This window comes from Pectinophora gossypiella, chromosome 25 (assembly GCF_024362695.1).
Source record: "Pectinophora gossypiella chromosome 25, ilPecGoss1.1, whole genome shotgun sequence".
Classification (NCBI taxonomy): Eukaryota; Metazoa; Arthropoda; class Insecta; order Lepidoptera; family Gelechiidae; genus Pectinophora; species Pectinophora gossypiella.
The window spans coordinates 4,297,611-4,313,457 of record NC_065428.1 but is presented as its reverse complement, the minus strand read 5'-3'; the positions used below and the strand labels follow the sequence as shown (position 1 = coordinate 4,313,457).

General features: G+C 38.8%; 1 protein-coding gene across 14 annotated transcripts in view; it reads left to right on the top strand.

The window, feature by feature from the left end:
- LOC126378014 (ryanodine receptor) overlaps positions 1-15,847 on the top strand; it is a 167,659-nt gene that overhangs the window by 146,047 nt on the left and 5,765 nt on the right. For 9 of the 14 annotated variants that reach the window (XM_050026042.1, XM_050026049.1, XM_050026038.1 and 6 more), the window contains 10 exons: positions 1,414-1,532; positions 3,234-3,330; positions 3,843-3,974; positions 4,597-4,690; positions 6,645-6,800; positions 8,041-8,143; positions 8,677-8,828; positions 13,573-13,703; positions 14,058-14,216; positions 14,996-15,203. In XM_050026042.1, coding sequence (XP_049881999.1) covers positions 1,414-1,532; positions 3,234-3,330; positions 3,843-3,974; positions 4,597-4,690; positions 6,645-6,800; positions 8,041-8,143; positions 8,677-8,828; positions 13,573-13,703; positions 14,058-14,216; positions 14,996-15,203 — 1,351 coding nt within the window. The remainder of the gene's footprint in view (positions 1-1,413; positions 1,533-3,233; positions 3,331-3,842; positions 3,975-4,596; positions 4,691-6,644; positions 6,801-8,040; positions 8,144-8,676; positions 8,829-13,572; positions 13,704-14,057; positions 14,217-14,995; positions 15,204-15,847) is intronic. The other 5 variants (XM_050026051.1, XM_050026050.1, XM_050026045.1 and 2 more) reach the window with 1 other exon arrangement.

Sequence of the window (15,847 nt, the reverse complement as noted above, 5' to 3'; positions counted from 1 at the left end):
GCCAGTAATAAAAAATCTTTATTAGGGAAATTGGTAAAATTATTGCTAAAAAGAAGACAGGTTTTTGAATTATACATATTTCTTACTTAGGTAATTTTTGAAGTCCGTCAAAAATATGTACAAAAGGGGGGCTTACCTCCCCCTTCTAGTATATTGGCTTGTGCCTAATAGTGGGATGTAATGTACCTCGGCTGTTGATACTTTCTTTTACGCAAATAATTTTATGGCAAGGTCAAGAATTGGCTGCCCAGTTAAAAAAAAATATTGTAACAAAATTAATTTCTAAAATGGTTATTTTTATTGTGTGCTTTATTTTATTCCACGCTACATTGGTGCACAGTCATTGGTAAATGGATCATTTATTCATTTATCTATGTATAGATATAGTTTTTCTTTTTTTACTATAGGTATAGGCTTTTTTACTTATTTCAAATGAATTGTTTATTTATTGAAAAGATTTAGGTGATAGCATATAGCAAAATGACAGTTAGTACCTACTTAAGATCCTTATAAACTGAAGGTTAGCGGTATTTTTATATTGTTTTGATTTTAATGGCACCTGAAGCGGTTTTTAATTGCTAATACAATAATATACAACTCAACTTCACTTGTAAAATGCATGCTGTCACAAAATAAATATTAAGTTTTAGAGTTCCGCTGTACTAGTAAGAATAATGAAACATTGAACGCGTGTATAAGTATCCGCTAAGCAAAGTTGAATCTAATTATCAAATAATTCGATTGAACTTAGCTTGGCTGTCAAATACTACGTTCACTGCTTGTTTATTTTTATTGGTAAAGCGGTGTGTATTTATCTTCGCGATAAAAGTTTTGACACATTTATCAGCGATGGGGTGGCAACCTATCCCTATTACAGTTCACTTGTAGTCTACCATATTAGTCATCAGACAAATTGCTCTACTACTTAATCGTTTCTGATGTTGCGAGCGAATCTACCTAATATAATATGTAGTTTACCTGAAGCACTTTTCCCTTTTCCACGCTTTTTAGTTTCCGATTATGTCTTATAAACACTTCTCCATTTAATGCCACCGTTAAGCAGCAATATGCTATTTCTGTATACTACTAATTTCTCTTGAATACACTGAAAAATCTCATATATTTATTTACACGTATAGATTCTATGCACAAAATTTCTAACAGTGCAAAACATCGACTCCTGGAGCGTTCGCGGTATCGGTTCTATGTACATTTTTTGCATTAGCTAATGAAGAAAAACCGTTGTAACTGGCGTACTAGCACTTACCTACATTGTACGAATATTTAACAATACCTTTTTAATATATATATTTTTTGTTGTGTTTACGTTTAACTTTGTTAATGTGGCGTCGAAAACATACATCAATGTTTTCTTCTTTTCTAAAATACACTTATGTTCTCTATGGTCACCAGGTATATATTCGGCGTACTCCTCGGCTTGATGCGAGGTCCTCAGTTGGACGAACCGCCACCAGAACCGACGGAGGAGGAGAAAATTGGTCAGTTGAAGCTCAGATTGCTCACACAGTCAAGTAAGACAACACATTCTAGGCATCCACCGTGTGGACGCTTCGGCTTGTGCGTGCGGTCACTGGTTTTGAGGTTAGGTCCGGTTTTTTGAGGTTAGGTCCGGTTTTTTGCGGTTAGATCAGGTTAAAGGTAAAATATGAGACTTAAATTACGTATTTTACGATGAGGTATTAATTAGGTTGAGAATATCACAATGAATTAGTGAGTTTGAAAAATATACATCCAACCTTATCAGTATTTTATACAACAGAATTATCAGTGTCTAAATTTTTTTTTATAATTAAAAAATAGCTATGAATTGAATCCAGAATTACCAATAGTTTCCATTTTCTGACTTAATTTTCCACTTATCTGAAAATTCGTTTGATAAGTAAGTACTTTTAAATTAATTATTTGTTTTAGTTTTTATGTTGTAAAGTTTTATTTTCAGGTTTTATACAGTGACTAAACGCAATCTCGGATCAGAACATAATCGCCAAACGCAGGTTTAACATAACAGTATAAAAACAACTTTAATCTTTTTCCAAATTTAACGTGCATACGATATTTTAATAAATTAATACAATTATCTGCAATCTTTTTACAATAATTTCGTAACAAAATTGAATGTTAACATTTTAAAAACTGTAACAAAATCTGCTTTTGGATTTTAACACGCGGGTAACAACACATCTTCACTTATTTCTTATAATGTATATATTTAATTTACTATGTTTAATAATTAATATTAAGTTATTTAATGCGATCAGATAAATAAAACGAGATAAAGTTTTTTTTCAGTTACGATTAATAGTACTTTTTACTCCAATGAAGGTATTTTGTGTTTATAGTACCCAACCGTACTTAGGGAAACTCACAAAGAGAAAATTAAATCGATTAAATTAATTAATTTACTCTTTATACTCCAACGGATGTGGGTTTCTAAATTTTATTAATAAATCTCTAAGTTTTATTTATCTAATCAAACTACACTTAAAATACGGCGAAAAATTATCATCTTTGGAAATGTAAATTGTAATTCACAGAAAAAAAGCTCTGTTAATGACTGTTATCTATCTGTATTTCTGTGGGTTACATAACATAAACTGCCTATATACGTCCCACTGCTGGGCACAGGCCTCCCCTCAATCAACCGGAGGGGGTATGGAGCATACTCCACCACGCTGCTCCAATGCGGGTTTCTGTGGGTTATAATCATTAAACTGTCATCCAGTGATGTGACGTCCCCAGGAGTTCCCAATTTGGGAATGTTCCCGGAAGTAAAAAGGCGTAAAAACTTAAGTAAAAAGAGCTTCATTAAGTTATATTACTTTGTAGAAATAAATTGCAGTAACTGTTAATTTCATGTTTTTAATTTTGTAAGATATTTGGGTCAGATACGTATATAATTATGTTGCTACCTATATTGCTTCATTTTATTTTGATCAGAATAATAATGGGTGTAATAACAAGGGTCATCATTCATACCCAAAAACAAAGATAAAAGTTCCTTATGTTATCTATTTATAGGAAAAGTAATTAAAGGGATCGGTTATTTTAATTATTCTTCCCATAAATAGATATATACGTAAACTCACGCCTATTTCCTACCGGAGTAAGCAAATACTACGGGATTCCATTTGCTTCGATTCTGAAACACTTCTCTCGCTTCCTCCACATAAATACCTTTACATAAAGTAATGTTATTCAACAATGATGCGTAGGTCCAACAAGACATCTACCAGCGTTACCACCGGCGGATGACACGGGACAAATACCTTCTGCATTCGGCTTGGATATCACTAAAGAAGATAATGGACAGTGAGTGTAACTGAAGAATTTTCTTATTCAAATTCTGATCTTCTGTTGTGTGAGTTGTGAGGTGGATTACCAATCTCATCAACCCTGGTGTCAGGGTTATTATTGTCATCAAAGGCCCCTGACATGGCTCATGTAACGACTGCTTACTGACAGTAACCAGTCGTTACATAGCCTAACCAAACTAGGGATCACGAAGTATTTTTTGTGGTATATCCCCACCGGGATTCGAAGCCGGGACCTCCGGATCGTGAGCCTAACGCTCAACCACTGGACCACGGAGGTCCTTGAATATTATTGTGATATTGTTGTACATTGATTGTATCTGATTTTTAATAATTTGACATTTTTATTTTAAATTTCGGGCTATGCTTGAAAATAATTAAAAAGAAAACGAAAATGATCATGTTTTTTCTGACGGGAAATTCTACTTCAATATCAATTCAGAATAACAGTCTGAATCATCCCCTGAAATTTTCATTACGATGTCACTAACACCCTGTATTTCGTAACAGGATACAAGTGAAGCCCCACGAGTCACCAAGTACATCATCACCGTCATCCGGCGAGGAGGCAGAGGTGTCACCGGACGAGGGAGCCGAGCAAACCGTAGAACAACAACCGCCCTCACTCATTGACTTGTTGGGGTGAGTGTACTGTCACGAGCATTAATATGGTACCATGTCACATTAACTTTTTGACAAATTGAATTGTGTCTCACTAAATGTCAAATATGTTAGTGCGACAGAGTCCTAAAGTGGGTACATTATATTGCTCATGACTGTACTTATTCTGTCGTGTGGGATATGAAAAAAACAATTGTAAAAAAAAGCAGCCAGAGTCCTTACTATCAAAAATATTTTACAACAGGACTATTCCCACTTTGGGAACATTCAGTTGAGAAGTAGATTACCAACCTCGTCAACCCTGACGCAGGGTTATTATTGACCCGCCTTAGGCCCCTGACATGGCTCATGTAATATCAGTAAGTAGTAACCGCACCCACGGATAAATCGTGCTTAAAAAAACGTAAAAAACCGACAAAGCCTAATTCTTGTAACATTAGTGTTTTTTTTTTATCAAATACCACCTTCCATGGCTCCACATTCAGTTCAACAAACTGGTTTGTAATTTATTTAATTTGATACTATTACAACCTGCAGTGCTCCACATCCCCTCTGGTTGATTGAGGGGAGACCTGTACCCAGCAGTGGAACGTATATAGACTGTTTATGTATTTACGTTGATACTATTTTTGTAACATTTCAGCGGTGAGCAAGCGAAGGCGCAAGCACAGGAAAGGATGGAAGCCCAGGCCGTACAACAGGCCGCCATGTCTGCTATTGAGGCTGAAAGCAAAAAGGTAATATTGCTATCACATTTTAACCTAATTCACTTGGAACTATGTCGCATTAATATATTTCACAAATTGAAACAAATCGGCAACATTGCACAACAGCGCGCAACGTTGCACAGAAGCGCGCAACGTTGCACAGCAGCGCGCAACGTTGCACAGCAACGCGCAACGTTGCACAGCAGCGCGCAACGTTGCACAGCAGCGCGCAACGTTGCACAGCAGCGCGCAACGTTGCACAGCAGCGCGCAACGTGTCGCGCGCGCGTTTTGTTGTTTGTTTAGAGAGCATACTCAGTTGAGCATCAATTGTGGTTGAGTGGAGACGTGAAGCACAACTACACTAGTTCCTCTGGCGTTATGTTGTCGGCGACAGACGTGTAGTAGATGCGTAGACAGAAACTTTTGTTAAACAAAAGCTCCGCGCTAACTTTCAACATGTTGCGTAAAATGTTGTGCGCCAAATGTTGCTAAATGGAAACGCGGCTACATTAGCATAGTTTCTTTTCTATCTTACAGTAGGTACTTACCTTGTATAACATAATTTAAGTAATATAATGGCCGCGATTCCTGCAGACACCTCATAATTTTACTTTAAGTTATATCTGTCATTTTCTTATCTGCGGAAAATGAAAGGGATGGATGATTGACTGCTCTTAATTTTAGGAAGAATGAGTAAATGAATGAATAACCCTGCAACAAATAAATAAATAAATAAAACCCGGGCGAGTCAACTTAATTCTGCCGGGTTATCCATAGTATTTTTTTTATAGGGTTGATATAGATTTGTTCTTAAAATTTACGTGTGTTCCATAAATTTTATGATAGTCGATTACCCGTCCTTTTCCTTTTCAGCGGATAAGAAAATGACAGATGTAACTTAAAATAAAATTAGATGGTGTCTACAGGAATTAGCACCAATATAATACTAACTGTTTTTTCTAACATTGTACGCAGCTGCCTACGGGCGTCGAAGGTGACCAGGTACAAACAATATTTGTATGAAATCGTTACTTAAATTCATTATTAGCAATCCACATAAGCTAAGTAAAGTTGCTTGCTTACCATTTTTCTACATTTTACGCAGCAAGGACTTAAAAGAAAATACGGTCGGAAAAAGGTAAAAAAATCATGTTGTCATATCTGTGTTATTATTTCTTTGACGTTCGATTTTTTTTTCATATAAAGTCGCCTTTTATTCGTAGTTTTCTATATCGCAATTTTTATCGACTACATTATAATACACATAATGTTTTAACGATCGTCTATGCACATTTGAAAGTATTTTTCACGAAAATCATACATACGTCATAAATTTATTAGACCTATACCCATGCCGCCATATGTGTGGTGAAGTTTTTCTGTTTTAAATGTCTCATTACAATAGATAGTTAAAACGGTATTAGGTTAAAACTATATCTATCTAATTGTGGAGCAAACCTGTATATCAGTTGTATGAAAGTGTTTCATAATTGGGTAGTTACCTAGGTCAAAGATAAATTATTAAATTCTGATTACTAAATAAAGACAGATCTAAAGATAATAGTAACTTAGTACCTACACACTAACACTTTGAATCGTCAATTTTTACATAACGAACGTCTCATCCGCCTAAAACTACTGCACTCCGTCCAACCGTGTAAGTCCGGTACCAGGGTTTCCGGGTGAGAGATTTCAGCGCTCCCCATTTGTCCGGCCAAGTAGTTAATGCCATCTGGGTTTGAAAAGCTAACCGGCGTCGTCTGAGAGGAAAAATATTTGAAAGAATTAATCGACCCTAGTGGGTCTATAGCGATAAGCGCTGATTGAGGGAAATCGTCGACCACGCCGGCGGGGTCGGTATCTGGGTCCTGAAGTGTTTGGTGTCGCGAGCTGATTGGCTGCCTCTATGGCTAGAATAATCGGGTAGCCGTATACCACAGGACAACGACTTAGATGATCTAACGGTGTGTCTCTGGTTCTAGGCCGTGCAAGTGCCCGCGCCGTCAGCGTTGTCCTCAATAGACCTCTCGCAGTACACACGCCGAGCAGTCTCGTTCCTCGCCAGAAACTTCTACAACCTGAAGTACGTCGCGCTCGTGCTGGCTTTCTGTATCAACTTCGTGCTGCTGTTTTATAAGGTATGTTCTTCTCCTTCTTTTTTATAGAGAAGAGGAGGAGATAAGGTATATAGTTGGTTGTCGAATGTGCGTCTCTTGTCACTTTTGTGATGAGATCATCAATTTAAGAGCCACGCTCTTGTCGGTGTAGCATTTTCCATTCCAGTCTATCAAAGGCCAATTCCTTGACTTCCCTATAAGACACGACGTTAACCTTTTCTTTAATCTGTTCCATGTAAGCTCTTCTTGGTCTTCCCCTTCCTCCCCTTCCTTCTATGATGTTTTTAATAAATTCGTCGTGTCTTATTAGGTGTTCAATCATCTTGCCTCTTCTGTCCTCACTAATTCTCAGTATTTGTCTTTTTTCCCTTACTCTTACTAGCACTAATTACTAGTGCTTCTATGCTGTTCTGGGAGCAAATAAAAAACATAGAAAACGTTCAGCTGCTTGTCTTCCCGGGCATGTCGTAAAAACCGACAGAGGGATTGTGTCCTCTAACATGATGGACTAATGTTATGGGCGATAGGCTGATCACTTATCACCATAAGGTTCATCATATCCAGCTTACGACATCGTATGAACAGTGGCTGCAAGTTGTCTTTGATTACTTGTGGCTCTGCCCACCCCAGTAGGGATTACGGGCGTGAGTTTATGTATGTATGTATGTCTTACTAGCACTTCCTCATTTGTAACCCTTTCTGTCCAACTTATTCTACTTGCTTTCCAGGCTACGTTCCCCAAAAACAATATAGATGGCGTTGTACAGATTTAACGCGATAATTACTTATTTTCTAGAAAGAAGAAAGAAAATATTTATTTCCATATTTTTTCTCATTGCACGGGTACATAATCCACACAGCCATCCAGCGCAGGCCGAAATCAACGATTGTCGAATTTGTTTTCGAATTCATGTTTGAATCATATATGATTATCACGTTCTCAGCGGTGAAGGAAAACATCGTGAGGAAACCCACATTCCCGAGAAATGCATTTTCAGAGGTATGTGACTTCTGTATTGGGCCGGTTTTCCCTTCGCGGGTTGGAAGGTTATACAGGCAGTCGCTTCTGTAAAAAACCGGACCTGTCAAATCTTCAGGTTAGGTAAGCGGACCCTGTGAAAAACGGAATTACGTTAGGGTGATGAGTACCTTTCCTAATGCTAGGAGGCTGCACGGGTAAATAAATAATTATTAAAAAGTATAATATCAAAATGTGTATGCAGCTCTGTATATCTCTGTTTCTATGAATTTTAATTATCAGGTGTCTACCCTGGAAGAGGAGGGCGGCGAAGGTTCCGGTCTGGGAGATCTCATCAGCGGATCAGGATCTGGTCAAGGAGGGTCAGGGTCCGGAAGTGGGGATGGTAAGTTTTTGTTATTTCATAATATAGCATCACGCCCGTTTCCCCAAAGGGGTAAGCCTCTGCTTACCTCTTTATTCTTTATTCTTTAGTCTCACCAGCTTTATTTAAGTGCCATTTTATTCTGTGGTCTTGTTATTCACCGGCTTGCTTGTCAAACGGGGAGCGCAGGTTCGAAAACCCGGAACCGGACTTGAACATATGAGTTATTAATATATCTTAAGTGCAGTTTTACTAACACCACCGTCACCATTATAGACGGCGATACGGCTCACCACCTATCATATTGCTCTAATAAAAATCTCGGTGAAGTGTGGGTACTTAGTTCATCACGGTGTACGGTCACGAGTATTAATATGTATACACTTTGGTACCATGTCACATTATCTTTTTTGACGAATTGAACTGTAAGTCTCACTAAACGTCAAATATGTTAGTGCGACAGAGTCCTTAAGTAAATTATATTGCTCATGACTGTACCTCTGACTACGCCGATTGGGATATAGTAAGCTTATATATATATCTGTTATTTTCAGGTGGTAGCGGCGAGTCAGGCGAAGACGATGAACCGTTAGAAGTGGTACATATAGATGAAGACTTCTTCTACATGGAGCATGTGATCAAAATAGCTGCAGGACTCCACTCTATAGTGTCGCTCGCCATTCTCATCGGTTACTACCATCTGAAGGTAGGATTTTGTGCCCGTTTCAGTGGTTACGCGGGTGATTTGCCCGATACCGACCCCGCCGGCGTGGTTGACGGGTTACCTCATTCACTGCTTATCGTTATAGACACACTAGGGTTGATTAATTCATTCAAATATAAATAAAAATATTGCTGTAATATTTAGTACATAGCATTAATTAAGGGGTGGTGGTCTCCTTTTAAGCAGACATTGGTGCTAATTCCTGTAAATACCATCTAATTTTATTTTAAGTTATATCTGTCATTTTCTTATCCGCCGAAAAGGAAAGGGACGGGTAATCGACAAGCGTAAAATTTATGGAACACACGTCAATTTTAAACACAAATCTAAACCAACCGTCTAAAAATTTTACATCCGTCAATAACCCGACACAGTTAAGTAGACAGCACGTCAAACGGATTGCATACCAGCGACGTACCTTTTGATTCGCCCGGGTTATTCATTCATTTACTCATTCTTCCTAAAATTAAGAGCTGTGAATCATCCGTCCCTTTCCTTTTCGACGGATATGAAAATGACGGATATAGCTTAAAATAAAATTAGGCGGTGTCTGCAGGAATCGGGGCCAATATGCTTGTATCAATCAGGTGGCTCCAGAGTATTAGCTTGATTCTTATTCTTACGTTTTTTTGTGTGAGTTGTAAGAATTGTATATGTTTTTTAGGAAAATCGGTGACCCCTGAATTATTTTACTTAGGTAATTACTTCTAGTATCGTGTCCGGATATAATTTTTGCCATAAAATTATTACATATTATATTTAAAAAAATTAGAAGTCATAAATGTCACGGAACGTGTCGTGTGAGATTGCCAGAATTGCAGATAAAATGTTTTTTTCTGAAGATGTGGCATGTTATTTTTCGAAATATTACAACAACTATGCAAGACGAACCTTTGTTCTATAAGACTGTTTAACAAAATATATAAATAATGCACACTATTTATGATTTTGAACAACATACATTTTGTGAGCAGTTTTTGTGTCACGACCGTGTGCGACACTTTAAAATTGCAATACTCGGTAGAAATAAATCTATGACATTGACAACCATTTCTAAGTTTTTTTAGAACGGCAACAATATCATCTTGTCAGTATTACAAATGGCTAAGAGCGTTGAGACCAGTATAAAATCAATCTGCTTTTACATTTTAAAAAAAGGACAACCTTAACTCGTCAACGCCGTGTAAGAGTTTTAAACTTAAGTATCAGTGTTACACTATTGTTTGAAATATAATATGCACGTCATACAGTGTAGTTTAAAATAATTACTGAAGATTTGCAGTATCGTGGATAGCTTTTGGGTTATATCGAACACGTTTCAAATTGTCACGACCATGTAATGATAAAAATGTCACAGCCGTGGACTTTTTAAACACATGGTTGTGACATATAATGCACGATCGTGACATTCTTTTTATTTCAATAATTTTGTGGGTTTTGTTGCTTTTATAAATTATATTATTGTTTGATATGCTTACACACGAGTACTTACTTTACTAGTCCATATAGATCCTAGTATAGGGCAAGGGCCTCTTCCAAGATATTTGGAAGGAAATTATTCATAGCCACACTAGGCAGGGGTTTTTAGGCGGTTGTATGGTATTGTTACGGAGGTGGATTTCGGGATTGGAAGGAAACTAACTGAGTTCAAGAAGAAACATTTGTTGGTCAAATTGTTAGTATAAATAACGACAACCCTGATCCCCCTTACTACACTAAATTTACTAAGAAGAAGTATCATAGCGTGATATCAGGAGACACGGTCTTTACCTGGAATAGCAACGATTCTGCAGATCTTGGCCCTGAAGTTCCCAGTAGAAATAACCTCCTTAGAGGAGGCCTCGACAGCTATTAACTCCCTCACGGATCACGTGAGGTCGGTTTTGAACGAAAGTTCAGCACAGGTTCTGGAGATGGAAGACCATCGCTGGGAACTGCTTACCGACATCCATGAGAAAAACGCAGCCGCCCGCGCATATGATTTCAATCGCACCGAGGAATGTCGTCGTCATTTGCGTCTCTTGCAGCATACTGAAAACGTATTAATGACATGCGACAGAATCGGTGGAATAATCTTTTGAGCGGCATTGAGCCCCACCACCAGGCCATCTGGCAGCTATCTAGGTCTCTGCAAAAGGATACGGTTGTTCCTACTCCTCCTCTCAATAGGCCTAACCAACCCCCCGCTTTTGACGATGACGAAAAAGCCGAATGCCTTGCCGACAGTCGCGAAGCCCAATGCTCGCCCAGCACTCTCCCTATCGATCGTAGGCACCGCTTGACGGTGAACTCTGAAGTTCAGCGTAGGGCTTCTGCACCGATCCTCCTCTTCCACAGGTCACTGAGGAAAAGGTACTAGGTATCATCAAAAAATTTCAAACCCGAAAAGCCCCTGGTTCAGACGGTATCACGAATCGTGTCCTTAAAAACTTCAGTGCTCCCCTCATCTGTTTACTAACGGCAATATTCAACGGTGCCATGACCAACTGCGTCAAAGAAGTCAAATAAGCAATTGTAATTGGTATACCAAAGCCTGGGAAACCTAAAAACGAACCTTCGAGTTACCGCCCCATAAGTCTCCTCAATACCATGGGGCAGATTTATGAGCGGCTCATATTTGCTAGATTACGGGACTACGCCGAATCCAATAGTCTTATTCCAACAGAGCAGTTTGGTTTTAGCTTCATTTGCGGATGATACAGCCATCTATTCTTCGTGCAGTGGTCGAGTTATGACGACTGGAATTCTCCAACGCGCGGCCAATGCCTTGGGCAAGTGGTTTCGCAAATGGAGAATCGAGGTAAACCCGGAGAAAAGTGTAGCGGTGTACTTTTCAAAGAGCTATTATAACACGCCACGGTCACGCCGTCAACTTAAAGTCATCAAGATGTTTGGCAAGCCGATTGGAAGGAGTAAGTCAAATATCTCGGCGTAGTCTTAGATAGACGTCTTACTTTCAAGGCCCATATCAAACGCAATCGCGCGGATTTGTAATGGGCCGTCTTCATTGTCTCCTTAACAAGCGTAAGTAAATTGTCCTTTAGGAATAAGGTGAAATTCCGTCCGATCATGACCTATGCAGGGGTAGTTTTCACTCACGCGAGTCCCTCTCAAATCCACTATCTACAGGTAATACAAAATCGTTTCATGTGGAAAGCCACGGGAGCTCCGTGGTTCCTTCGCAATGAAAATCTGCACATTGACCTAGGTCTGCCAACCATTGCCCAATGGCAACTTAGCTTCAAAACGTTTTTTCGATTCTGCTTCACACCACCCAAATCCCCTGGTAGTTGCGGCTTCCGAATACATCCCGCTTAGGGACGGTAGTGAAAAGTATCGGCGTCCGAAGGACGTAATATACGATCCCGACGACCCGATTACTCTAGCCATAGAGGCAACCAATCAGCTCGCGACACCAAACACTTCAGGGCCCCGATACTGACCCCGCCGGCGTGGTGGACGACTTCCCTCAATACAGCGCTTATTGTTATCGACCTACTTGGGTCGATTAACTCTTTCAAATATTTTTCCTCTCAGACGACGCCCTGAGCCGAGGTTCGCGCCCACCTGGCCACCCTCAGGCCTGTTGTCTAAAACATTGTACCGGATGAGAGCCTTCAGCGCTCCCCATTTGTCCGGCCAAGTAGTTAATGCCATCTGCGGCAAATGTACAATAAGTAAAAAAAGGTCCTGAAGACGTTGTTTCTGTTTTGCAAGAACCCCCTACTGGTAGGCGAAAGTATAAAGGTTTTTGTTTCCACATCATTTGCAGATAAGAGAGCATTACAGTTTTTAAATATAGGATTTTACTTTTTTATGACGCGATCTCAATTATTGCGATTTAGTTAAGTATCTAATAATCAGAAAGAAGATTACCAAATAAATACTTTTGATTAAACCTTTTAAATAAATAAATAATAAACGTTTATTGCATCAATTCAGGTTAGGTACATTGCAGATTACAGTGCATAAAAATAGTAAGTATCACCAAATTCTACTTTTTCAAGCATACACAATGAAAGAACGGACGGAACGGAATTCAGTGTTTGCTTACTGCCTAATCGCTCCAATCAATTGAGACAAAAAACTAAGATGACAAAAAATAACAGCAACAGTTACAATGAAAAATGCAAAACAGTCACATCCATGTCATATTGTGTCACAGCCATGTTTAGTGATGTCACGACCGAGGCACAAATGTCACAACCGTGTTTTTCTACCCTTGTTTTTTAATATTCCTGAGGGTATTAAGCTTGTCCATATGCATCTAAAATATGCTTTTGACATAAACTTTTGATTTGCATCATAAAAACTCATAAAAATATATATTTATTTTTTTTGGGTTCTCTGAAAACTATTTAAGAATCACCCATTAGCTATAGTTTGATAAAAAAGTGGTGTGTCTATCTTTTTGTCTTGTCTTGTCTTTTGTGTAAAAGACACATAAATATTACAATAATTTTACAAAAGGCGACCTTCGTTTTTATCTTATAACCTGACCAGCACTTCTTAATATTCGCTCTGCCATAGCAATTTATAATCCTTTCGACGCCCTGAGCCGAGGTTCGCGCCCGTCTATTATTATTATTTGACAAAGATAAAAGTTCTAATCTAGAAATATAATCCAGCCTAAGATGCTAAAAAAATATATTATTTTTAACTTATTTTCGGATGTTAGTTTTGAATTTAGTGAAACTAAGCTAAAAATTCCCAATGTACTCGCCAGGTGCCGCTAGCTATCTTCAAACGCGAGAAGGAGATCGCTCGTAAGCTGGAATTCGACGGCCTATACATCGCCGAGCAGCCTGAGGACGACGACCTGAAGAGCCACTGGGACAAACTCGTCATATCCGCCAAGTGAGTCTCTTGAGCGTCTTGTTATTTCCACTGTGGTCTACTACACCGGCTTGCGTACCGGACTTGCACCAATCTTCTTCTGAGTTGTGAGATGAATTACCAACCTCAACCCTGGTGTCAGGGTTATTATTGAGCCGCCAAAGGCTCCTGACATGGCTCATTTAACGACTACTTACTTACATCAGTAAGTAGTAACCGTGACCAACGGCTTAACGTGCCTTCTGATGCATGAATGATCTTCCTTTCGGTGATCAGCTTGTAATGTCCAAACCAAACTAGGGAAAAAAGTTCAAGAATGAAAGACTGACTTTGAAATCGCCAGAAAGACATCTAACCTTTTGTTTTACATTCCAGATCGTTCCCAGTGAACTATTGGGATAAGTTCGTGAAGAAGAAAGTTCGCGCGAAGTATTCGGAGACCTACGACTTCGATTCCATATCTAACATGCTTGGCATGGAGAAGACATCGTTCACGGCTCAAGAAGATGGAAGTACCAAGGGTTTTTTCCATTAGTAAGTATTTAATTTTAATTACTACCCTCAGAACATATAAAAGGGAGAGGTCACTCACTCACCGACTAATGATCACAAAATCTTAGAAGCTACAAGTGCTGGGCGTCTAAAATTTTGCATGTGGGTTCCTTTTAGGACTTAAGTGCTCACTATGACGGGATTTTGTGAAATTCAACCCTCAATGGGTTAAGAAAGGGGTTGAAAGTTTGTATGAAACTTTGTCATTTATTAGGTAGTGTTCTAGGTCAAAAATAAATTGTGAAATTCTCATTACTCAATGATGGCAGACCTAACACTGACCAAACAGTTTTTCTATTTAACTTATTTATGATTTTTAATCAAGAAAAAACCTAATAAGTCCGACATTTTATCACGTTTTTCCATGACGCCACAGTGTGCTTTTCCATACAAGTTCCAGAGTAATTTCGTGTTTTGACGTTTAATAAAAAGTAACTACTAAATAGTTGGAAATTAGCCCGGAAAATGGAAATTATTACTACACCCCGGACACTTCACACAAACAACCTCGTTTTACATAGACACCACACATTGAAGTTTTCGTACACGCGCATCTGTGTGTGGCGCTTGACGTCATATGATCGAAGACTAAACTAGTCCGAGGGGGGGGTGAGATAAACCTAGGTCAGACGCTGGTGGGGAACGGAGAGTTGCCATTCTATACGTAATATTATTCCTTATTACTGTTAACTTTGGAAACCGCCCTTTTTTGTTTTATTATTCAACCTGAATCTCAATCTTATACAAACATTACCTTCCAGCATAATCAACATCGACTGGCGCTACCAGGTGTGGAAGGCGGGTGTGACATTCACCGACAACTCGTTCCTCTATTCTCTATGGTACTTCAGCTTCTCCGTGATGGGCAACTTCAACAACTTCTTCTTCGCCGCTCATCTGCTGGACGTCGCTGTCGGATTCAAGACTCTGAGGACCATCTTGCAGTCTGTCACGCATAACGGGAAACAGGTAAATATGTTACGATTTTTTAAAATTCTTTTCTTTTCATTCGATCAATGTCACCAATACGTATTCAGCTGTTTATGCAGCTGCGATATTTTGGTTTTAAGTAAAGAACAGAGAATGATTTTAGCTGCTTATTAACTTATGTTGTAAAATCTATTAACATAATGTGTGTACTTGAACACTATGGACCATTATTATGGGCGATTTGCTGATCACCTGTCAAAATTAGAATGCTACTTTGTATCTGTGTATTACAAAACCCGAAACACAGGCAAAATAAACAAAATCTATCTGTCAGGTTTCAAGTTATACTTGTTTGGTTTTCCCCGAAGGGTAAGGCAAAGGGAACTATGCCCATACAGCCATGTCTGACGTATTTTTTTTCTTGATGAATAATGAAATGATGAAAGGTGATGATGATGAAACCTAAGCCCCCACCCTCGGAGTAGACTCCTACTCCGAACCCCAAACGAATTAACTCAAAAGTCCGCATAAACTTTTGAGTTATGAAGCGGCTTCCCGGCACGAAGCGAAAATAGGCAGATACACTTTGTTTATTGAATACTCCAATATAATAACACTCGCGAATGTCTTCCGACTAACTTAATGCGATCATTAACCACAAAACACCACTTCGTATTAATTAT